Source organism: Cetorhinus maximus, chromosome 3 (genome assembly GCF_964194155.1).
Source record: "Cetorhinus maximus chromosome 3, sCetMax3.hap1.1, whole genome shotgun sequence".
Taxonomy (NCBI): Eukaryota; Metazoa; Chordata; class Chondrichthyes; order Lamniformes; family Cetorhinidae; genus Cetorhinus; species Cetorhinus maximus.
This window is the reverse complement of record NC_135881.1, coordinates 47097721-47124357: the sequence shown is the minus strand read 5'-3', so window position 1 is coordinate 47124357 and position 26637 is coordinate 47097721. Positions and strand designations below refer to the sequence as shown.

General features: G+C 43.0%; 1 protein-coding gene across 1 annotated transcript in view; it reads left to right on the top strand.

The window, feature by feature from the left end:
- The window catches only part of LOC144678194 (glutamate decarboxylase 2-like), a 180912-nt gene that overhangs the window by 97877 nt on the left and 56398 nt on the right, over positions 1-26637 (top strand). Inside the window, exons 6-9 of the mRNA XM_078538068.1 lie at positions 3987-4099; positions 15379-15494; positions 17972-18051; positions 25639-25693. Coding sequence (XP_078394194.1) covers positions 3987-4099; positions 15379-15494; positions 17972-18051; positions 25639-25693 — 364 coding nt within the window. The remainder of the gene's footprint in view (positions 1-3986; positions 4100-15378; positions 15495-17971; positions 18052-25638; positions 25694-26637) is intronic.

The window sequence follows — 26637 nt, the reverse complement described above, 5'->3', positions numbered from 1 at the left end:
CCTCTAAAATATCTGGATGCAGCTCTGAAATGAAGTGAAGCTGTCCTGTTCACAGAAACAACATGCAGCAAGTGATATCCTAAACTCCTCACTAATCACTTTGACACGGCCACTGACCCCTCTTATCCTGCCCGTGGATGAAGTTTTGCAAATTGTGGCCTGCCCATTTTGCCTGTGCGACGGCCTAAAAATCGCATGGGCTACGTAAACTCTGAGACAATTGGTGTCTCAAGGGCTACTTAATTATTTGTGAGTGCGCCTCCGTCTCCATCGCACACCCGCCTAGCAAAATATCATGAGAGTGCGCATTGACATCGGCATGCTCGGCTGACGTCAACGCGCTTTATTTAACACTCGAGCGGGTTGGGCGCGCACCTGCCCACCATGCTAGAAATTGTGCCCATAGTTTACTTGGGCCATTGGACATAAAAGTTATGTAAATTAATAAGACAATGCAAAACTGTAAAAACCTGTTGCTGCTTTTCTCCCAATTTTAAGGTGACATAGAACATGAATGTATTAGGACATTTCACCAGTGTTTCCTAAAAGCTGTCATTTATTATGCCTATTTATGTGGTCTCCACATTTTACAGTCTTACAGGGAAATAGCCTACTAACATTGTTAAGTATTGATCTGAGATACACAAATTTAAAAAAAGATTCCCTCTTGTCATGAACACACTGACTGGTTTTGGGGGATAGTTCCAGGTGGTGGATTTCCCTCTGATACTTCAACCAATGTCCATTCTTCATGTGTGGACCTTAACAATGAAGCCCTATAATTGTGAAAACTGGAGAGAGTGTTTTCATGGCACAGTGCATAAGCTCTTTGCACTTGGGTAAGCAGACAGTCACCCTAAGGGAAGAGTCTGCATCAGGCAAACAAAAATCTCCCTGTATGGATTTCTCAATAACTTCTTGGAGACATTTAAAACCGAGTGATGGGTTTCCACTTGTCAGACACATGGGTGATTAAATGAAGTGATTACGATTTCAGTTGAAAGAAATAGTAAATGGATTATATTATTGCCAGCAATATCAGCACTTCTGAAACTGTCCATGACTTGCTCACTCTTTAAGTACTCTTGACAATAGAGATAAGTCTCAATTCAGTAGAATGGTGTGTTTTTCACCTGTGGTTTTTCCGTCTGAATTTATACAAATTGAATGTCGATTTCTCTGCATTGTCTACTAATAGAATTCAATTCCAAGTTTCTTTTATGTGCAATGACCTTGGAAAGACACATTGATCTCCCTTGTGGCTGAAATAGCTATTTAAACAAGGTTTTTTTTTTTCTTAATACCTTTTACAACAATGAAATGTCCGAGATTATTTCCCTCTAATATTGAGCTGCTGAAATTTAGTTCCTATTTGTGTTGCTATGTTAATGACACACAAAATATTCTCCATTACTGAAGGCTCCCTCATCTGAACAGTTAGTCATCCCAGCTCCACAGTAGTTCCAATGACCATTTTTGGTCCACGTTTGGCCCACTCTGGTTCACGAACCCTCCATCCCCATCACCTTCCTCCCAATCCCATTTCTGAAAATTTCTGATTTCGGAAATCGGGAGAGATGTATAATGGGCAGTTGATCTGATACGGTCCAGTTTTACACTATTGACAAAGTCAAAAATGTTGCCAATTTCTGTATTTACAAATTCATCTTGTCAGCTCTGTGCTGTGTCATGTTGGTTCAGGTTCAGCTGCTTTCGAAAAAGAATTGAACCAGCACCAGGGAGCATTTTGTTCCCTGAATACATGCAACGCAATGCTTTTAGCAATAAGAATTCAAATTCAACCTCCGTGATTAAAAATGTGGCAACTACATTCAATGCACGTTTTTCACAGTCTTTACCATTTATTACTTCTCTTCCTTACCTGAAGCTTCTTTTATTAAACGATAAGGGTGCACAGGAGCTACCATAGATCGCAGCATATAAGTCTGTCTTTGAAGCCTCAAAATCCTTCCAAAAATGGGGATCAACTTATACACCGCGTATAAAATGTGAACTGCTGGCGTTCCTGCAGGTGGACGCAATTTTGAAATGTGAAAAAGAAACATAACACCAATAATTAAAATTAAATCAACATGACACATTTTACTGAATGAATTAACTCTACAAGGAGACATTTAACCACAATTAAAACATTTTAAGAACCATAAAATTAAATTGTCTTTAGCATCCGATGCAAAGAGTTAATGGAATTCATTCCAAGTCACTTTAGCTATAGCATTATCATTAAGATCCCACTCTGGATCCGATTTAGCACTTTAGGTTTCAGCAGTATTTTGCTTTTGTATTAGTGTAGAGATAGAGTTGGAGTTGAAAGCACATGTGTAGTTGCTGCTGAGTACATTTTACATAAACTTATAAATGTTTCCACCCAAGAAGTGTCTGCTAATCAACTCTATCAATAGTAGCAACTAGGCCACCCTTACAACAACTGGCGACGTGGATAAAACAAGATTGAACAGAAGAAATCAAGTTAGAAAGAACTCGGAACTGTACCTCTCCCAGTGATTGTAAGTAGCAAGCTCCATTAGAATCGAGGCAGTTATCCCCTCTCAAAATGCCGCAATTTGGGAGAATTGATCCTTTTGAACCAGCCACAGATGATTGGTCTCATTACATAGAAGGCGTCATGTTCTTTTTTCAAGCGAAAGAGATTACAGGGGAAGAGAAGAGGTGAATGATCCTCTTAAGTACTTGTGCGAGGAAAACCAACAGTTTGATTTGAAGTTTGACAGCACCCAGTGCCCCAGATTTGAAGAATTTCGATGAATTGGTGGACCTTATGAAGGGTCATTTTCAACCAAAGCCCTCAGTCATGATGCAGAGGTTCAGGATTAATTTGCGAAATAGAGCCCCAGGTGAGACAATTGTGTGCCACGTGGCAAACTTGAAGCAGCTAACGGAACATTGTGAGCTCGGTACAACTTTCAATGACATGCTCAGAGATCTTTTAGTGTGTGGTGTGAATGAGGACTCTATTCAGAAGAGATTATTGTCCAAAGTGAATTTGGATTTCAAGAAGGCGCTAGAGATAGCACTGGCCATGGAAAGCACAGTAAGAGATTCAAAAGCAATACAGGATGCACAGAATAGTGCTGTCCTCCACATCGGGCAGGAGACCCCAGCCGAAAAGGGCACAAAAATACAAGACTCTGCCGAGAAGCGGGAAACAGCTCCCACTAGCCGAAGAAGTGAGGTGAGAGTGACTGCCCTTGACATCAAGGCCGCATTTGACAAAGTGTGGCATCAAGGAGCCCTAGCAAAACCGGAGTCAATGGGAACAGGGGGAAAACTCTCCGCTGGCTGGAGTTATACCTAGCACAAAGGAAGATGGTTGTGGTTGTTGGAGGTCAGTCATATCAGCGCCAGGACATCACTGCAGGAGTTCCTCGGCCCAACCATCTTCAGCTGCTTCATCAATGACCTTCCTTCCATCATAAAGTCAGAAGTGGGGATGTTTGCTGATGATTGCACAATGTTCAGCACCATTTGTGACTCCTCAGATACTGAAGCGGTCCATGTCCAAATTCATCAAGACCTGGACAATATTCAGGCTTGGGCTGGCAAGTGGCTATTAACATTTGCACCACACAAGTGTCAGGCAATGATCATGTCCAACAAGAGAGAATCCAACCATCGCCCCTTGATGTTCAATGGCATTACCATCACTGAATCCCCCTTACATTCTGGAATTCTCCTTGTTTCTTGTATCATTCTCTCTCCACCTTCAAAAGCATCCTCAAGAAAAATCTCTGACTGTGTCTTCAGTCGTTTCCCCTAATCCCACTTCCTGTTTAGTGCCTGGTAAATTCCTCTCATCCAGCCTGCCCTCTGCAAAGTGTCTTAGACTTTGGCAAAGTACATTGGTGTTAATTGTTGTTGTCCTTAAACTGTCTTTATTTATCAACTAGAAATTAATGTGCTCCATGCTAATATTTAATTTTATATATATTATGAATTATCTTCAGGTTTACATATGAGATCGCACCAGTGTTTGTCCTGTTGGAATACATCACACTGAAGAAAATGAGAGAAATGATTGGCTGGCCAGGAGGATGTGGCGATGGAATATTCTCACCTGGTACATGATTCTTAAAGGTTCCTCTGGGATTTTGTGTTCTTTGGTGGAGTTGAATTAAGAATAATATCCATGGAATTGTGTGTCGCTAGTCATGTTGCAAAGAGGAAACGGCTTTACTTTTATACAAGCAGTCCCTTCCAAACTATAGCACAAAATAAAATAGAGCGAAATCAGGACTGGATCTTCTAGAATATTGTCCACTGTCTCCAGACAGATGAGAGAAGCTTACGTTCTGCTTGGAGACCGTTCAAGTCTTATTAACTAGTTTGAGCATAGTAAATAAAAACAAAAATACTGGAAAAACTCTGCAGGTCTGGCAGCATTTGTGGGGAGACAGAGTTAATGGGCTGAATTTTGCCTTTGACGGACGGGCGGGCAGCCGATCACCGCCGCCGAAACGGGCCCCACCGCCATTTTACGTGGGTGGGCCAATTAAGGCCCGCCCAGCGTGACGCCCGACGGGAAGCGCTATGCGCTTCCTGTGCTGGCGGGGGGGGATTCCCCAACTGCGAGAGTATGCTCTTTCGCACATGTGCACGAAAGAGCGCACATCTCCCTGAGGCTAAGTGCTGCCTCAGGAGGATCGCTGAAAGGTTGTGGAAGTTGAAAAATAGAAAAATTAAAAAATCATTAACATGTCCCCCTCATGTGAAAATGTCACACGAGATGGGACATGTTAATAAAGTCCACAAAAACTTTATTAAAATTTTTTAAAGCCGAAATTAAACCTTATGCCGCCAGTGTATGAGGTTTGTTAAAAAATCACTTACCCGCCTGCCCATTGGGCCCGTGCGCCGAGCCGAAGTTCGCACGGGCTCCTCAAAATCATCATCAATTGCCAAGTTAAGGACTTTAACAAGGCCTTTAATTAATGGCGGGCACGCGTCGCGCTGCATCACGCGCCCGCCGACCTAAACATCGCGATGCCGCGCACTGACATCAGGACGCTGCGTGACATTTTAAGCGCTGATGTGTGGTCTCTGCCACCCGTGTGTCAGCCAGAAAACTCAGCCCAATGTTTCAAGTCCAATATGACTCTTCTGCAGAACTTTTGGAGTTCTGGAGAAGACTCATACTGGACTCGAAGCATTAACTCTGTTTCTTTCTCCAGGTGCTGCCAGACATGTTGTGTTTTTCCAGCATTTTCTGTTTTTATTTCAGATCTCCAGCGTTCACAGTATTTTGCTTTTATTGAACATAGCAAAATTTGGTGAAACATTTCTCAACAACTAAATGTTCAGGCCTAGAATTTCTTCAGAACTTTTGCTGCAGTATTGGCATAAGAGCCGATATGTTAGGTATTTCTAAGGAAATAAATCTGAAAGTGATTTTCACTGGGTTTACGTCAGGTTCTTATTCCACTTGAAATTCAATCATTTGTGCTGCCCCCAAATTACATCCACTTAAATGGAGTTAGATTAACTCATTAACACTAGCCACAGCACCACACAAAGAAATAGAGAACAAGAGTCCCCTGCATTTTGTACCTGTTCTGTATGGGGGTAAAGTTATGCCCAAAGTTTTAGATGCAGTATGACCCAAAGCCACTATATCTGGTATTTTAAAACCATCTTTTTTTGGGAGATTTAAAAGAAATTCTTCTTACTGAGACTTCACCCATATTTTCAAGATCATTGCAAACTCTTTGTGGCATCGGGGCTTGTTATTTAGAAAGAAAAAAACTTCCTCAATTTCATTTTCTTAAACATGCTGTATGTGCATTAGTGCTTGCTTCATCACTTCAAACTTTAATTTAACTGACTAATATAAATATTCCCAACTGTCCCATCCAAATGCAAAAACCAGTAAATTAGTCATTAAAATAGCTAAACAATTCAAAGAAAATTTTATGTAATCAGGTTCAATGACGCTTAACCATTTTATGAAGAAACTTTTACAATGGTCCAGTTGCTTTCACTGTTCGGTTCCATTTCATTAAGGTTAATTTGAAGCCAAATCACAAGTTGTTCAAACACCCCTAGGAACATGTCTTTCTAGATTTCAGTCTGGCTGTTAGATTCACCACGTGATAAAAGTAGACTGCTCCATCTTGTTGGGGAGCAGGTGCCAGGAGAGGCTGTCTCGAATCTATATCATTGAACCTAATTTAAACTCTGTGCAATTGATGGATTTTGAATGAGTTAACATTTTCCCCATTGGGCAGAAAATTACATTCAGCGTGCAGGCACGCGCCTGACACGACCAAGCGTAAAATGATGCGCAATGATTAAAAGGCCTATTAAGGCCATCAAGAATCTAATTAAATTCAAATTTACGCTGCCCGTCCAACCTTACAGTTGAAAGGCAGGCGAAAAGGCCAAGCAGCCTTTACGTTTCTTACAAAACCTCATCCAAACATTAAATAAAAACATTATTTTTGAATTAAAAACATGTCCCAGCTCATATGACAGAGTCACCTGAGGGGACATGTTTTATTAGTTTTTATTCTCTTCATTTTTTTTTTACACAGTGCTTCAATCTCCCTGAGGCAGCTCCATGCCTCAAGGAGGTTGAAGCACTCTTTCTCGCACATGCGCAAACTATGCGCAAGGCCCGGCTCTCCCTCCTCCCCCCACCTGCACAGGCAACGCTCAGATTGGCTCGCCCGTGTGAAATCGTGGTGCGGAGCCGATCGAGGGCAGCGATCCCGACGGCCCCCACCCATCCCCATCAAGCACCCCTGCCAAGGGTAAAATCCTGCCCATCATATTTTACCAGTGTTGCTTGTCTAGGACCTAAATCAGTTATTCACCACATCCAGTTTTTTTTTTTATTCATTCATGGGATGAGGGTGCCATTGGCTAGGCCAGCATTTATTGCCCATCCCTAATTGCCCTTGAGAAGGTGATGGTGAGCTACCTTCTTGAACCGCTGCAGTCCCTGTGGTATAGTTGATGAGAGAATAGCAGGGCTCTGGTACATGGAGGAGGTGATAAAGTGGCAATGCAACAACCGGTTTGTTACTTTTCAGAAGGAAATCTTTTCTGTTTCACTATAGCTGCCTGGAATTCAATTGAGAGAATTCCTTATGATTGCAATCTGTACCCTAAAGATATTGGCACTGTTATTGCCATTTCTAAATAAGACTGAGACTTTTTTTAGACTGATCCATCTGAAATCAGGTCAAGGAGAGTGAGAAGGTTAATGACATGGGGCTGAATTTTATAAGAGGGCAGCAGCTCCCAATGGCGGCATCGGGACCAGGTTTCACTTCAGCTCGAGCGTCCAGCGGCCAGCCAATCGCGATCATGCAGTGACTGTCCAGTTATCGCAGGGAAGGCATGGGGCCTGTCTAATTAACATGGTGAGATAGAAAATGAGTGGCGACATCAGACGGCTTAAAGCAGGTATTAGCGCCATGTTTAAAAGGCTGCCAGCCTGCATGTTTTACTGCTTGGGTTAAAGGAATACCTGCCTGACTGGCCTCAAGACAGCCAAGGAGCTGAATGTGGTGACCACAACAAAAGGAAGGCACCCGGGTGGTCCCACAGGTTAGCAATGACGCCCTACAGGTTTTCCTCTAGGTTGCAGTGAGAAGGTCCTCTTTTCCTGGGATAGGAAGAAGAGAGCGGCCACCTCCCCAAGCAAGCCCAGACAGAGATTGCAGAGGAGGTCAGCGGCTGTGGAGTCAGTCCACACCCCACCCACCCAAATGTGGGGGCAGTGTTACAAACGGGTTACTAACCCCCTTCGCCCCACCAAGTTAAGTTCTCCAAAGCGCTTTCTTCTTTGGGGCTGCCATTTGGCAGCAGGAGAGGGTGTGCTTGATGCTGTGGGAGTGACCACCCAGTCAGTGCTAAGGGGATAAAGCAGCAGCATATCCAGTCAGGTGCATGGCTGCATCTCAGGGAGGGGCTCCCATCTGTCTTTGCTGACTACCACAAGGCCCCTGGAGAGTGGACATATGGAGGGGGCTTTTGTGAGGCCCCAACACGAATCAAAGGGCTGCCACCGATATAGGTGTCGTGTTAGTCTTCGTGGGGAAACTAACCATGTTCCCCCTTCTGCTTGCAGGAGAAATGGCTCCACAACAGTAAAGAAAAAGGTTCCTGGGTCTGCACCTAAAGTGCTGAAACCTGCAAGGCTACAGGCCGGGTGCTGAAAGGCGGGGTTTGAAAGTGTGGCTGTTATTTTTTCAGGCAGTGCAGACACGATTGGCTGAATGGCCTTTATCTGTGCCATAACTTTTCTATGGTGCTATGGTTCTAAGACCAGTGGAGGCATCCAGACCTGCATATACTGACCGAGCAGAGGAGGAGACTCTGGTAAGGGTTGGGACTCAAGGCATCCAAGCAATTGCTGATGGCACAACAGGATTGTCATCACAGGAGAGTGAATGAATGAGTCCAGAGGCACAAGGGTGCATCTGGCCTGTACATGAGACATAGTGTATATTTGTCCACCACTGTGAACACAAGGACTTCCACATCAGGTAAGGGATGGGAAGCCCTTAAATCTTGCATGTTTAATTCTCTCATGCAGGTCAGGGTCAAGCCAGGGCCAGAGGGCATCATGAGAACAGGGGCCAGAGGGCATCATGAGAACAGGAGCCAGCAGGCCATCCCTCCTCCTGTGGAGAAGGAGGGAACATCAGAGGATGCACCATCACATCATTCCCCCACAACTGCACAGACTGTACTATCATGTTGATGACTATGCGCTCATCACAGACGTGCCCATGCAACTGACAGGATGTGACAACCAAGGCCAGTGACACTCAGAAGACTGTGGGAGGCCAGGCTCATGTTAAGCCCCAGACTGATGGTGGGCCTCTGGAGTTGTGGGAAACACAGCACCTGCAGCATGAGGTAAGGGAACATCTGGCAGAGATGCCTGAGGCTATGCACACCCATGTGCAGACAATAGAGGAGTTCATTCAGGCCATGAGTGCTGCCATCTCTCAGACTTCCCCCACTGAGAGGTTTGCAACTGGAGAGCCACGTGCAACAGACCACTCAGTGGATGCCAGAGATGCGCATGGACCTGTATGCCATTGCCTTGACCATGAGCTCAAGGGAGCAGGGGCAAAGCGAGAGGGGCAACAAGGTGCCTGGAGCCTCCACTAGGTCCTCATCCTTCTCAGGTGAGCAGGGAGATAGGCCTTACAAGGGAGGAGGAATGGCTACCTTACACATCTGGGGCTCCTTCCAGGACACTCTGAGTGTGGACAGTGGCTCATCATTCTCTGTCAGTGACACCAGCTCCAGTAGCTGCGGTGACAGAGGAGGCTCCTGCACCTGTGCCTCAGGCAGCCAGAGGTCGGCAGCCAAAGTTCAACCCAAGCCACAAGGCAGCTCGATCAGCAACCCATCTCTACCTCAGCTGCAAATGTAGAGGTGGCACCTCGTGGGAACACACGTAAGAGAATTAAGAAGAGCACCTACTTGCGGTTGGAATTTGTGCGGTTTTAGATTTTCTACATGTGCAGGCTTTATTATGTTATCCAGCTCAATAAATGTTTGAATCACTGCTATTGGTCACTCTTTCAATTCCTGCTGCCTTGTTAGATCTCATCTAGAGCCTTGTTCCCTCAATACGCTGCTGGTATTGGAGTAAGCTGCTTCTGGTCAGCTCCTCAGTTTTGTCAGTGTGCGCTGTGAACCAGGGCACTGGGTGATGGAACACAGGGTGAAGGAGCAGGTCTGTATAAAGCTGAGTCTTTATTGCACTGATAGTGAGAGGGCATCAGGTCACAAGAAACAGATATGTATGAGATTATTAGGAGCATCCCTCGAGCATCTCTCATTTGCCCTTGTTGCGGGTTCCTCATTCTGTGTGGCCTGCTCAGCTGCCTTCTCCACATCTTCCTCGTTGAATGAGGAGTGACAATTGATGATGTCCTCATTATTCAAGGCCTCCCCCTTGCAGTGCTGGGTTATGCAGTGCACAGCAGACCACCAGGATACACGAAACCCATGTTGGGGCATAGTCCACCCGAACAATCTAGGCACCTGAGCCCCATTTTCAGCAGCTCAATGGCCTACTCGATGATCACCTGGGTAAACCATGATAGCTCTTGTTCCTCTACTCTGCTGCAGTGTGAGGGTTCCTCACAGGCATAAGTAGCCATTTCTTCAATGGATATTCTTGTCCCCTAAAATCCATCCCTGAAGGTGCGCAGGGGACTGGAAAAGATCTGGCACCAGTGACTGCCTTAATATGTGGGCATCATGGCTGCTTCTGGGAAATGTGAACACATCTGAAGGATCCGCGTTTGACCCACAGGCCAATGGACATTGAGGGAACGGAAGCTTTTTCTATTGAGGAAGGCTGCTGGCTAGTCAATAGGAGCCTTGATGACACCTTGTACCGGGGGGAATGCAGCAATTTCTCCATAGCTGATGGACCTGTCCTGACTGTTTGAGTCAGTTCGACAGCACGTATCATCACTGGCCATTTCAAACATGACATTGTTGCCTTTTGATGCACCGACAAGCTGCAGCTGGGGGTCCCACCCATGTCCCCAGTGCGTCCCTGGGATGATCGGAGGCGTAGAAGTTGAGAGCCATAGTAATCTTCAGAGCCACTGGCATTTTATGTCCACCAACCTCCATGGGTCCCAGCTTGTCCTGCCAACGGGCAGAGATCAGTAATATCCTTGCTGGGAAGCCTTAGCGCTGACACTTCCACTTGAACATCTGCAGGCAGTTGAGCAATGTATGATAGTCTCTCTCCCAGGAATATGCAATTCTTTAAGCAGAAGGCAAATGGTGCATCTTTCTTCACAATGCCTACATGGAGGCTGGTCCTCTTGCTTTTCCTGACATGCCTGATGTGTCCCTTCTTGTGTCTAGAAATCCGTCCCTCTGAGCTGCTGCTCCTCCTCCTTTGGGGAGTGGGTGTTGGGTGCAGCACAGCCACAAAGACTGAGTGAATTAGGCCTATGACATGTCGGCTCTCTTATAGTCCTCTGCGTTCTGTCCAGCTGCACGCACTCTACCCACCCCACCCCACAGCTTTCCCTGGCTAGTGTCTTGGGACCAAGTGCCACTGCCTCTCTGTGCCACTTGAAACACACACGCACAGTGAGTCCTGGCAGCTTTATACACCTTCTCTCAGTCCCCAGCAATACGCCCCGCTCACCACCCTCCCTTCCACTGCATGTTGGCTCTCCACATGGTTGTCTGGCAGAGGCAGCATTAAACATCTTGCTCAAAAACAGAAAATGCTGGACAACCTCAGCTGGTCTAGCAGCATCTGTGGAAAGAGAAGCAGAGTTAATGTTTCGTGTCCGTATGACCCTTCTTGAGAGCTTCTTTTGCTTATAAACTTCTTGCTGTCTCCTTTAACAAGGCAGGGCTCTAAAGCCCCATGGCTACCTTGTGCCACTGCTAAACTTAGAAAAACGCTGTAAAATTCAGGTTAATTGGTATTTTAACTACCTTACTTGATATCCCATTGCATTGTTGCCAGATGTTCACCCACCAAGCTTCCCGTTGCTTGTAAAACTTGAAACCAAAGTCACAACGTTGGATTCCTGACCGAACATATCCCAACCACATTTTGCAGACCCCCCCTTTTGCCCCCCCTTCCCAGCCCGAGCCCTGCTCTCAGTGACCTAGTAAAATTCAACCATTGTTAGTGATTTACTCCTTTGTATTCACAAAGTGGATAAAATTCAGCTCTGGCTGGAGCGCAAAATATGCGATAAAAGATTGGCTTTGCCCCGGATTTTCATCAAGTCACGATGTCTCGGGTGTGTCTTGGGTACCCTTTACAAATGCCGGCCTGGATCCAAATCTGGGATCCCAAACTCCATTCCCAGGGTTTCCACTTTTCAGGAGTGCCTTTTAAGGGTATGAACTGGTTTGAGTCAAAAGCCCACACCCTGCACTCCAAACCTGGTCAGCTGCATTGTAGAGATAGGCATGTCCTACTGCTCCGCAATTTTCATGGAGTCAGACCAGGTTTTCAATGAGTCGTGGTTCACAACACCTCTGAGGAATCATGAACCATAATCTGCATGAGGGGATCTTTTAAAAGGTAAGTTCAAAAGGTCCTCCTCATGCTCCCCCTTGCCAAGGCGTGCCCCTAAATAATCCCTATGACATCTCTTGCCCCCAATATGAAACTATAGCACTTGCATGCCCATTCACCAACTATACACTGTATAGAACCAATGAACCCTATAGTGACAGTCGGATTGTTAAAAAAAAGGTCTTTATCTTATATAAATAAACACTGTGCAATTGACAGAAATGATCAGATAGCCAGAGCTATTAATCAAACAATGTTTTCCCTGGGGCTCAGGTGTTTCAACAGCCTAATGGATTTCTGGATTCACAGCCAAGCCTCATTATGCATTCGTGATTGAGAGCACAGAGATCCATTTGCCCACTGAAACACCTGAACCCCAGAGAAAACATTGCTTGGTTGACAGTTCTGGCCCACTGATCTCTGCTGTCACTTGCACAATATTTATTTACACAAGGTTAAGAGGTTTCAAATGCTACAGTTTCAGTTATTGAAATTCTGAAAGGGCAGAAAGGCTGGATGATTGACACATCTATTGTCCTGTGGTAAAAAAAAAGTATTTTTAAGGAAGTGAAAAGTTATCAATGAATGACTGTTCTTTAAAAGCATTTTTGCTATATTGCACCAAGTAAGAATAGCATATGGTCAACTGCAGGGAGCCATTAGTGAACTAATTTTATTTATACCTCCCAACAGAGAACACAATGTAATAAAATGCTCAAATTTTGCAACATACTACACTTCCACCCCACTTAAAAAAAACAACTTACACATTAAAATGTCAAATTGTACTTGTATGTAATTTCCCAGACCAATAAGACTAAATCAATATCAACAATACCTGAAATTTAACAGGCTGGGTAGCATACTTGTTTTTTACAGCACTGTCATCACAGCTAAAATGTGTATAAGACCAAAGTCACCAGAGTGATTTGCATGTAAATAAAAATGTTTTTCCTTAACACCAGTATTTATTTAACAAAAATATCATTATTTGGCTAAAATTAATGAAAAGGAGATTGTATTTTCTTCTTCCATCCTACATGCTTTCTATAAACCTATCTGGTTTCTTTCTCTCCCTGTCTGGGTATCTCCTTCCTTTTCCATTAGCTTGACTCTGCTCTCTCAATATCTCTGACAGTGTCAAATCTAATCTTTGACTTTGACTACCAACTCCACTTAATGATTGGGAGTGTGACATTGATTTAATTAATCTTAAACGAAGACCCTGGCTCACTTTGTTTTACTGGTGGATTGTCTGATACTGGCAAACATCCAGTTTCTTTATGGTTTTCACTTTCTTTCTGATTTTCATTTAGGGCTGTAGGAAGAATTTGGACTATAGGAGGTTTTCTCATGCTCTCCCTTTTTCAGATTCCCTCTTTCAAGTAAATGATCTATATGACACTGATGGAGTCTCTCTCCAATCTCCACTAGATATTTAAAGGTGCCTAGTCTCTTTACAACAACTCCAATCACATATTTCTCCTTATTACCTCAGTGGTTTTTCACCTTGACCTTCTGACCAGTACTGAACTCTATAAGCTTCAAGCCTCATGTACCATCATTCATCTCCACTTGGTCTTGCCTTTCTCTCACTTTGCTACTTCATTAGGCTTAAGCAAGTAAATGTCCTCGGAGCATGTTTAAACCCTATAAGATGAGCAACCTGTTAGACTGGGGGATTATTCTTTAAGAGAATAGAAAATTCTCTAGCCTAGGGAAATATGGAAATTACTGCCTAGCATGTCACCTATCCAATGCTTCTGCAAAGACCTTTTCACAAGCTGTACATTTCTTTCTGCAGCACCACTCGATTACAGGGTGATATGGTGGTGTTAGGATGTGTTTGACTCCATTCTTGCTCAGAAGTATTTCAAGCTCTTCTGATGTAACCTGTGGACCAATATCTGACACCAAAACCCTGGGAACCCATAAATTGCAAACCATCTTCACAAAACTTCAATAGTTTTGGCAATTGTGGGATTGGGCATAGAGCTCAATATTTGTCCACTTGTTATAAAAGGGGCCTACCACCAGGCTCCCAAAGTATCTGCTTGCTTCAAGCAGTAGATTCCTCTTACTAAGGAAATGAGAGTTCCAGAACATCAGTTGTCAGCTGAGGTTGGAACTAGTTGGGAATCTGATAAAGGGAGAGTGTCAGGAAACCTCCTATAGTCCAAATTCCTCCTATAGTCCTAAATGAAAGTCAGAAAGAAAGTGAAAACCACAAAGAAACTGGATGTATCAGCGAATCCACCAGTAAAGCAAAGTGAGCCAGGGTCTTCGTTTAAGATTAATTAAATCATTGTCACAGTCCCAAGCATTAAGTGGAGTTGGTAGTCAAAGTCCAAATTCAGATTTGACACTGTCAGAGATATTGAGAGAGCAGAGTCAAGCTAATGGAAAAGGAAGGAGATACCCAGACAAGGTAAAGCCAAAAAGCTCACCAAAGGTAAGTTTGAATCTATTTTTGTGGGGCTTTATGGAGCAGAAATGCCCTAATCCGAAGAAAAACAACCTTGATCAGAATCCACCCAACCACCACAAACATTTCTTGCTGCCAGGCGGAGAGGCCCAATATTGTCCAACCTTGATCTTGTGAGCAGCCTTTGGATTCCTGTTTGATATGCAGCAGCTCGCTGGCCCAATGTAAATGTGGCAGTGGCCTCAAAATCATGGCCGCCTCTTCAATGAAGGCATGGACAATTGACTGGCACACTCCAGAGCATGGCAGAGAGTAGGTATTGAGGTAGAACCTGACATTGCTGCTTTAATTTGATGATCCACTCAGCATCCCTCATTTTCTTTATTTTTACGTCAATATTAGTTTGGAGCTAAAGGTGAAGAAAAGTAGCGACATTCTGTATAACAAGAGCTGTGACCTGTCAGTCAGTTACCAGATCATAGAGTGAGACCAAGTATAATGCAGAAAATCATGGGGAGAGGACACATGGAATTAACTGGTGTAGAGAAGAGAATGCCCCAAGCACTAGTACAACTCATATTGTTACCCATAAAATAAGCAGTGAAAAAAGGATGCCATCAACACACAGGACAGGACGTAATCTGGATAGCTCCAGAAAAAGTGGGCCATTTTATCAAGGCAGCATTTGCCATTTAGGACACGGTTACAAAGAGCAAAATGATGGAAAACAGGAATCATATCAAGTCCAAGGCAAACATCTGCTGATATTTTCTGTAAAAGCAATAAATACATTATTGTGTCAGTTTGTCAGGAAAGAATTGTTATTCTTTAACAGATTTATAATGAAAACTGATGAGTGTGTCATATTCTATTTCAGGTGGAGCCATATCAAATATGTATGCCTTGCTAATCGCACGCTACAAGCTGTTTCCTGAAGTTAAAGAGAAAGGAATGGCTGCCATTCCCAAACTGATTGCCTTCACATCGGAACACGTACGACTTTTACTCTTTCATGTTCCTGTTGTCCTAATAGATATCTATAATACATACTACACTGGAGGCCCTTGTACCATCATATCCATATCACAATCCATATCACAAAAACTATCCATTTAATAATGTTTCCTATTAAGCAATCATTGATAAACATTTGGGGAATAAACTGGTGTCTGCATAAACATTTCCCTTAGCAGACTGTCATCTACATTGTACAGTACAGCTACCTTTCTGCTTCAGATTGTACTGCAGCCTAAAACAACACTGTTCCAATACCTGCATTTAAAAAAATCATTTATTAAACTAATTTTATTATTCAGCCCCATTACTAGATAAACACCAATCAATGTTAAAGTTAATATATTGGTTTCTTTTGATAGCAAGAAAGTAGTTTATTTAATAAATGATAAAGGTCCCAAGAAGCAATTAAGAATCAGACAGCAATAAAATCACTAACCTATTGCCCTCTTCCACCAAAAAACTTATTCATATATTCAGAGAAATAGATTATCACAGAACAACATGGTATATTCAGCAGGAACTCTGCTCATCAATGCAGGAATTAATTTAAAACTACTGATCTGCTGAGAGTACCAGTGAGGAGGCTGTTCATGGATTCGCTAGAGGTAAGTCTTTAATGAAGGATTGCAGTTAGTGAAATGTCTTTAGCTAACAATGTCAGGCCTATAATGCACCTGCTGGTTGGAGATACTATACGTGGGGCCTTTGAGCTGCCATACAGTTGTTCCAGCACCAACTGATACCAGTAGAAGAAGAAAGAATGAAGAAATTCTCAAAGAAATATGCTGGCAGCTGCAACGTTCATTAAGCATGAAAATTCTTGCAGTTGATCAGGGACATGGTTAATGAAGGCACAATCAATTCAGATTCACAGTTGAATTATGCTAAGTAATAGTGATGATACATTTTAACATCGCCCTGGGGGGAAAAAAATACTGTCTTATTCAGATACTTATGATCTGACAATATGCAGACTTGTCCCAGTAGTTGTATTCTGGATCAAGTCTGCCAGTTACTTCCTAGCGCTGATCCCAGTGGTGTGCTCAGAGTTACCAGCAGGGCGCCCGGTTTTCATGATGCCAAAAGTACCAGCAACACTATGGATGCACGTTTCGTACCTCCTGCCCTCCCCTCCCAACCCCACTCTCCCCTGGCTGTGAGTCCTTCAGGAGACCAAAAGGTCTCATCTCTTTCAGTCTCCAGGGGTTTGCCAACTCCTTTCTCAGCCGAGGAAGCAAGAACTCCTGGTGTGGCCATTCTCACAGCTCCAAGCCATTGTGGTGGGCAGAGTTTCATCCATTGCATAGCAAAACTGGGAATACCTGGACTCAGCAGGGCCTCAGTTTATCTGGATTGATGCCTTTTCCTCTTATGCTCTTATGGGCTTGCACCATAATTATAACAGGGTTCCAGCAGAACTGAGTAAAATTGGGGTCATTAATTTTAAGTAATTAAAAGTCCGGCATGAATTTGAATGGGGCTCTCCAAATCATCTGCTCTAATCTTGGCAGAAAGTTTGAGAAAACGCTAAAGAAATGAAGTATAAAGTCCCTTACATAATCACTCCAGTGTTTCTATGGATATTCTGAAAAGTTTTTCCAAGAAATACTTCTTGGAACACCCAAACCATGCTTAGTCACACAGATATATACAGGCCGGATGACAGCAAATCAGAAGCAAGCAATCGGCAATAAAACTGACCAATCCAAATTACTCAGTTCTTATTTCTAAAAGTACTAATCTGATAGCAGGGTCAGCTGTGAAACAAGGCCAATTGCAGTGCTTAGCTTTAAGTGAAAAATTTATTTACTTAAACCTGCCATTGACAAAGTTCATTACCACTTTATACCTGTCTCACTCACATCTACATTTAAAAAAAAACTTAAGATGCAGAGAAAAATATGGGCCTTAGTCAAAAATTTTAATCTACAATTGCCATAGTCTCCAGTAATGTGAGCCTTATTAATTTTGGTGAGACTTTTTTCTATATTTTTTAACTATTGGTTTCTCCTATTCTTTGTGAGAGAGAGTTCATAGAGAGGCCCAAGTTCAAGTGCCGCTTGAGGACTTGATGGCCATGAAAGGGGTGTTCACGACACAGTTCAACAGGTTGTTGTTCAGCACGCAAAACATTCCAACTCTCCACACCTTCTCCAAGGGAAGAAAATTGTGTGAAGATACACAAAACAAACATCTCAGTAAAGATAGTATTTGGAAACAATGCCCCCTGATGTTGAATAGCCTGCTGATGCTTAACATCTCAAGTCACACCCAAAGAATTGCCGCTTGGGAACATACCAAAGCATGGTGGAGCTCATCCATAACAAACCCACATCTTCAGAGAACAGGAATGATAAAAATAACCCTTAGCAAATATACAATCTGCCTTCTCTGTGTCATGTGTAGTAACTAGAATCCTATTGATGTTACTGTCTGTGTGTTGATGCTTACAGAGTCATTTCTCAATAAAGAAAGCAGCAGCAGCTCTGGGGATTGGGACAGATGGAGTTGTTCTGATCAAGTGTGATGTAAGGTAGGTCATATTATACATTGCCTGCAGAGTTTCCACTCCTCAAACAGTGAGAGTCTGCTTTTGCTTTCAACCAAATTAGAGGTATCTGCTGATACACAGTCTGCATGTATATTCACTCAAAGCTCTGACTGTAGAGTGCATTCAACATAACATTTCTGCAGCTACCAATCTGCTCAGCCATGCCCCAATCTCTACTTTTGATGCCCTAGACCTCCTTAAATCCATTGCTCTCTATCAACTTGGATGTTCCCCTTGGTATGGCCCTCATCTCCGCTCCCTGAATTCCAAGGGACACAGGCTTAATGAATTTGACAGACGACTGATTTAGCCATTCACTGCCAGATCTGACTGGATCACATTAAACTCTAGCGGGTTCTGCTCTTGTCTGCTAAAACTGTTTTCTATGCCAGGATTCTCCTGGAATGCAAAAATACTCCAAGCTTGTTTTCTCTACTGCAAAACATATTCTTAAACCCCTCTCCCCTGTCCTCTCCATCCTTGCCTCCAACAACAAATGCAAGGATTTCATGGACTTCAAGATTGAGGTCATCTGATCAGCTGCTTCTGCCATACCTCCCCTCCAGGCCAAATTTCCTATAAAGGTCACCTTGCCCTAGCCCTAAACATGCATCATTCTCTTTCTCTCCAAGCAGCCAAGCGGAGATGTCCTCTCCGAGCTCATCTTGTCCATGAGACCCACCTCCTGCTGCCTATTCCCACTGAACTGTTGACTACCCAATGTCCCTTCCTGGCTCCCACATTAGCTGATATTATTCTCTCTCCTCAGGTACTGTCTCCCTCTCCTCAAAAAACTAGTCCTGACTGTCCTGTAATTATGAACTACAACAGAATCTCTATCTTCCCTTTCTTCGCCAAAAGTCTTGAACATGATGTTGCCTCTCAAATTCATGCCAACATTCCTGGAACTCCATGTTTGAATCCCTCCATTCAGGTTTCTGCCCCTGTCACAGCACTGAAATGGCTCTTATCAGAGATGTTAAACTGAAGGTTCCATTTCCCTCCTCTGACGGATGTGAAAGATCCCATGGCACTCTCTCACCAAAGAGAACAGGAGTTCCTCCTGGTGTCCTGGCCAATATTTAGCCCTCAACCAACATCATTAAAATGGTATCTAGTCATTGTCACATTTATGTTTGTGAGACCTTATCATGTGCAAATTGCCTGCTGCATTTCCTTCATTACACCAGTCCCAACACTTCAAAAGTACTTAACTGGCAGGTTCAGTACAGCCTATTATTTCTGTGAGCAGACCTCATGGCCTCTATGATTTGGAATGCATCTTCAGTGTATAAAGTCTAGTTAAGTGATAGTATAACCCGTATGGCATAACAGAGAATCCCTGCTCCATATCATGAAATGTCACACAAGGTGCCACATTTGTTTTACTTTCTTCATGGAATGTGGACTGTATTATCAAGGTGAGGAACAATTTCAAACCAAGAACTAATTTATTTTACATAAAATACATGAATGAACAGAGAATGGTTTTTATAATGAGACCAACAAATTCCCTACATTCCTTGGTTTCGATAAATGATAACAACACAGCTTCCTAACTCCGTAGGGCCATTTCTCTAACTGAGCTATTCAAAGTTGGTGATTCAGACTTCTATAAAAAGAACTGGTATCACCTGCATTTTCTTGCTGGAACACAGTTCAGTCTATGCCTAGAAGGTACAGGCCATAAGACGTAGGAGCAAAAGAAGGCCATTCGGCCCATCGAGTCTGCTCCGCCATTCAATGAGATCATGGCTGATCTGATAATCCTCAACTCCACTTTCCTGCCTTTTCCCCATAACCCTTGATTCCCTTACTGATTAAAAATCTGTCTATCTCAGCCTTGAATAAACTTAACAACCCAGCCTCTACCGCCCTCTGCAGTAAAGAATTCCACAGGTTGGCTACCCTCTGAGAGAAGAAATTCCTCCTCATCTTTGTTTTAAGTGGGCGCCCCCTTACTCTGAGATTATGCCCTCTGGTCCTAGATTCTCCCACAAGAGGAAATAACCTCTCAGTATCTACCCCATCAAGCCCCATAAGAATCTTATATGTTTCAATACGGTCACCCCTCATTCTTCTAAACTCCAATGAATACAGGCCCAACCTACTCAACCTCTCCTCATAAGAAAATCCCTCCATCCCCAAGATCAACCTAATGAACCTTCTCTGGACTGCCTCCAATGCCAGATTATCTTTCCCTAGATAAGGGGACCAAATTGTTCACAGTATTCTAGGTGTAGTCTAACTAGTGCCTTGTATAGTTTTAGCAAGACTTCCCTATCTTTATACTCCATTCCCTTTGAAATAAAGGCCAACATTCCATTTGCCTTAACTATTATCTGCTGAACTTGTATGTTAACTTTTTGGGATTCATGCATGAGGACCTCCAGATTCCTCTGTGCTGCAGCTTTCTTCAGTCTTTCTTCATTTAAATAATATTCAGCTCTTCTATTCTTCCTGCCAAAGTGCATAACCTCACACTTTCCCACATTATATTCCATCTGTCACATTTTTGCCCACTCACTTAACCTGTCTATATCCCTCTGGAAACCCTTTGCAACCCATCAGGTCCAGGTGACTTATCGGTCTTTAGACCCATTAGTTTCCCTAGCACTTTTCCTCTAGTGATTGTTATTGTATTTATTTCCTCCCCTCCTTTAGCCCCATGATTAAGGGTTCTCTGCCCCTGGCTCAGATCTATGAAATGTTCACCCCACTGACCTGTCAATCAAAGTATTTTCCCTTTGATATGTCAGCACCAGATTCCACAGCACTTGCCTTTCCATAGCTTCCACACTATGCATATGCAGTAGAGCAGCATGAACATGGCTAACAAAGTTTGGTGTTTTATAAATACAGTAGTGTATAGAGTAAGGGAGCAGAGAGGTAATAAATTCTGTGTTGTAAACTGTGGTACTGCATGAACGTTGGATGTCACAGGGGAGTGAGTCATCATCATGAAGTGGCTTAAAATTGTATATAATGACTCTACTTTTGTTCACTAATTATTGCTGCAGATCGCTATGGCAACCAAATTGATTTCAGGCTGCTGCCTTATTCAGGAAAAAATAATGAATTTAACTTTACAGCAATATTAAATTTAAAAGCTTCACATCAGGCTACACAAGCAAAGCCCAATTTGTTAAAGGATGAAGAAATATCAGTTTTTCATCCTGCACTCATCAGGACAGACGCAAGAATGCCAAATTTCAAAGGGAGCAACAATTTAAACTGCATGAGAAAAGGATGCTGATTGGTTAGCAAATCAACGGTGGTTGAGGTGCTGCCATGAAGAATGCATCAGAGAACTATTTCCTCCACTCATCTGTTTAATTCAAAAAAGGTGCAATGCCTGAACATGTTCCTTTTGCTTGCAGAGGATAGGTCCCTGAGTATGAACATATGTAGCTTCTAGCAAGCCTAAGTGACCACATTGCAAGCCCAAATGATAATCTTAAATTGATTGTTATTGTTATTCTTAACACACTCAGGATTGTTCAGCAAGTGCTGTCCAATCACAGAATCAAAACTTACATTAGGTATTATGTTCTGAGTTTTGCCAAGCACAGGCTGGTTGAATATGGCCAGTACTTTGCCTATTGCAAACAGCCAAAGGGACATGCTGTTTTACATGATTCATCAGTCATTGGGACGTAGGGCCTACTCATCTGGCATTGCATCGGCACTGAAATTCATATATCACATTACTCATTTGTGTGACAGGCAGAATCTCTTTTGACTTGATGACAGCATCCTGTTAGTGGGGAATACCACTCATGGTGCTACTGCATAATAGCAGTGTGAAACAGCTAGCTTCACCTGTTGTTTGAATTTTTGAGAAACCTTACCCTTCCAGAGTAATTTGAGGCAGACTGGGCACTTTTTAGTCAGAAAGTGGCAGTTTAGGCCCATTTGTGAGTATGCATGATACACAGCGAACAAAAGTCCATTTCAGGGTAACCATTATTCGGCAGGATAGCTTTGATGTGCCCTATTTCGGCTTCATGCTTGCACAGTGAGAAAATGGCTCAAGCCCTATTTACAAGACTGTTGTTGGCCAACTTGTAATGTGGAGCTGTAGGAATCCCAATGTGTCTATTGACCAGTGAAAGTAGACTTGCAGCAGACAGTAGTAGAGATTTTGCAAGTCCTTAAGGCCAAGCCATATATGCATATTTGTAAGCCTGGCAAAGGGACTGCAATAGTTATCCTTACAAGCACCACTATACTAACAAAATGCACATAGTTCTTATTGAAGAATTCAAATTCGTATCAAATGGCCCACATTCAAGTATAACCACACAACTGAAGCAGTCCATGTCCAAACGCAGCAAGACCTGGAAAATATTCAGGCTGACAAGTGGCAAGTAACATTCGTGCCATACAAGTGTCAGGCAATGACCATCTCCAACAAGAGAGAATCCAACCATTGCCCCTTGATGTTCATTGGCATTACCATCACTGAATCCCCCACTATCAACATCCTTGGGGGTTACCATTGAACAGAAATGGAACTGGACTAGCCATTTAAATACTGTGGCTACAAGAGCAGGTCAGGGGCTAGGAATCGTGCGACGAGTAAATCACCTCCTGACTTCCCAAAGCTTGTCCGCCATCTACAAGGCACAAGTCAGGAGTGTGATGGAATACTCCCCACTTGCCTGGATGAGTGCAGCTCCCACAACACTCAAGAAGCTTGATACCGTCCCAGACAAAGCAGCCCGATTAATTGGCACCACATTCCCAAACATTCACTCCCTCCACCGCCGATGCAGCAGCAGTGTGTACCATCAGCAGCAGTGTGTACCAAGATGCACTGCAGGAATTCACTAAGGCTCCTTCGACAACATCTTCCAAACTCATGACCGCTACCACCTAGAAGGACAAGGGCAGCAGATAGATGGGAATATTACCAACTCTGTTCTCCAATATTCCCCTCTAAGTCACTCACCATCCTGATTTGGAAATATATTGCTGTTCCTTCACTGTCACTGGGTCAAAATCCTGGAGCTGTCTTCCTAACAGCACTATGGATGTACTTACACCACATGGACTGCAGTGATTCAAGTAGGCAGCTCACCACTACCTTCTCAAGGGCAACTAGGGATGTGCAATAAATGCTGGCCCTGCCAGTGAAGTCCACATCCCATGAATTAATTTTTTAAAAGTCCTGCTTGAAAGCAAGTTGCAAAAACATTTGTTAGACTTGTGTAAGGGTAACAAGCTGCCTTATGGTGTATAATTTAGTGAACCATGAGGATAAATCCTATGTCCACATATGCCCAAGACACACAAAAGTGATGTGCCATTATGCCCTATCTTATTCTGCACAACATGATTTGGCCAAAATATTGAGTGAGCTGCTACAATCAGTTCTGAGTGAGTTTTCCACATACATGGTGAAGGATTTCTTCACCTTCACAAAGACTATACGCAACCTACATTCGACAGTAATGCCGTGTCTATTTGTTCTTTCGACATTGCAAGCCTATTCATTAGTGTGCCACTCAAGGAAGCCATAGACATTTACTCTGTGTCACGCTATCATGGCAATCTAGATGTGCCACCATTTTCTGAATCTGTTTTCAATGAATTTATGAACTTAGCAACTCGCGCACTTAAGTTCAGCTTTAATGATGCCATGTATGCCCAAAGAGATGGTGTTGCCATGGGATCCCCTCAAGGCCCAGCTCTCACCAACACTTCTGTCTGTTTCCATGAGAAATACATTTCTGATGGAAGACCCCAATCTCCTACCCTTGCATATTTTGATATGTAAATGATGCGTTTTCTATATTTGAATCTGCAGCTGCATGTAAGAATTTCCCTACACACCTTAATGAGCTCCATCCTGTGCCCAAATTCACCTTTGAAATGGAGCTGGCTAACAAGTTTCCTTTCCTCAATGTGCTAATTGAGAAACCTGCTAATGGGTTCTCTACTGTTACAGCTGTTACTTTGCGTAGTCAATTGTTATCTGCAAAATAAAGCTGGTTAGTAAATTATTTCTGGTCTTATCTCACCAAAGTGTTTGAATCCATCTTTGGAGAAATGTACACGAGTGTGCATGTGAAAGATATATGTATTTCACATCACGAGGCATTGTTACACCTTCAGACTAACACTATTGTATAATTAGCCATCAGGCAGTATAAGCACACTCATAAACCTAAGATGCTCAGGCCACTTAGGGGAATGACCATGCACCCAAGAGAAATTCTGCAGCAAACCTGGAGCTTGTTACAGTGAGCTTCAGGTGGACTATCCTTCTTCATGTGTACTTAGCATCAGGATTCCACCCTGGTATACCAACTGAGTTCTGGGGCTTTGGCCAAATGGTTATAGAAACTAGTGGTCCCAGAATCCTTTTACACATTTACTGTTCAGTGTCTATGCAGTGGCTCCATAGTAAGCGCAGATTATATAGCATTGGCCTGGGTTGATGGGGGCCCTTGAGCAATGCATTTCCGACCCCATTATTTATCACTCAATCAACAACACAAACAGATTGTCTGGTCATTATCACATTGCTGCTTATGAAAGTTTGACATGTGCATTTGCTACAATACAACAGTAACTACACTTCAAAAGAACTTCAATGGTTGCAAAGCTTTTTGGGGCATCCGGTGGTTGCAAAAGGCACTATATTTCTTTTCTTTCATAGATTGATTAACAGAAGTAAACAATGTCAATCATAGTGAGAGAACATTTTCCACAATAATAACTCTGTGAAGCCGGAATGTTGGCGAGATCCTCCATAAAGGTGTCCTTTGCTTTCCTAGAACCAGTTTCCTTTGGATGGCGTTCAAAAATGAGGAAAATTAACTCCCTGCCTGTAATATGATTTTCCTTTTCACTGCCAATAGTCAAATACGAACCCTAGGTAGTAACAGTGATGCTAACTTCTCTCAGCAAGAAACTTTCCTCCTTCAAGAAGACAACTTTAACGTGACAAAATGTCCTAAGGCATTTTACAAGCATTATCAAACAAAAAATTGACATTGAGCCACATAAAGAGATATTAGGCCAGATGGCCAAAAGCTTGATCAAAGAGGTAAGTTTTAAAAAGGTTTTAAAGGAGGAAAGCAGGGTAGAAAGGCAGAAGGAGTTATAAGGAAATTCCTGAACTTAAGGCCTTGCCAGCTGAAGCCAATGCTGGAATGATTAAAACTGGGAATGCTCAAGAGGCCAGAACTGGTGGAGTGCAGAGATCGCAGGGGGCTATAAGGCTGAAGGAGATCGCAAAGATCTCTGTGAATGTGTTGAATAGTTGCTCATTTTTTTCAATGTTTCAAGCATAGCTTTTCCCAACGAATTGAGGAATCTTCCCAACACTTCCTGCACCCCCACCACCACCACCATTTCACCATGCTCCCCAAAGTGCTGATAGTCCCGTATTACTGAGATTAGAAGTTCACTGGATTCAGGCAAGAGGTGAAGTGGAGTGGCACACACTGTAAAATCACAGATTTTAAATCGCTTTTATAAAACATGCAAATATTTTAAACTCCATTTGCAGATGTGTAACACATTTTGAGACATGAATGTGCTTTTCTAAAATTGCAGAGGGAAAATCATCCCAGCAGACCTTGAGAGAAGGATACTCGAAGCTAAGCAAAAGGTCAGTTCATTTTGTTAATTAAATACAGCCCCAATTAAAACTATTGCATGTTTCCTACTCTCAATTATGAATTAAGCATGAATTTCCTTTGGGCACAGTGCCAGTGTAGAGCACTCAGCTGTCAGCTGTCAAATATGTTTCTATTTGTAGTCAACCAACCGTATAGTCAAGGAGCGGGTAGTAAATTTTGTGACTGGTTTAAGAATTCAACATCCCAGCTGGCTCTTAAGGGTTTAAATTTCATCAAATTAGTTTCTGACACTAATTTTGCACTGCTGTTTTGGTATTCCAGTGTCTTTGATACGAATTGGTAGGATGCAGATTATCATTTCTAGCAAGGAATCCTCTGATGTCAACCGTCTTCTTTTGGAAAACAGTAGAGTAGACTTCAGTTAACAGGTAGAGAAAGGATATCAGAGTGAGCAAACCCTGTATTACAAATATGAAGTTTGTAAGATTTTTAATTTTTGGGACAGTCTCTTTAATTTAGGGTAAAATGGAGGAAAGTAACATGTTCTGAATTTTGCCTGACAACAAGCTTAGGTGGCTTTGTTGCTAAACGTTAAAGGGGTGGGGACGTGTCAGGTAATCTTACTGGGAAGATGGTGCAAGATATTCGCACCTGTAAACAATGACCAGAGCAGCCATGCTAATTGTTAGTTTCCAAGACTCACTGCGGTTATACTTTAAATTATCTATTTAATTTCAAGATAGAATGGAGAAATGCTACCTGGACACAAGGCCCATGTGATTCAGGTTGCCATGGATATGGGCTCTGAGAGGGGAACAAATCAAAGCCATTGTAGCATCGGCTTACGGGGTTTTCTTAAGATATCCCTAAACCTCACAGATAGGTCAGTCTGCAAGAATCTGATAGAGAGAGAGCGCAGAAATACAGAGGCAGCCAGTCCCTACTATTCACCACACAGATTTGTGGTGGGAGC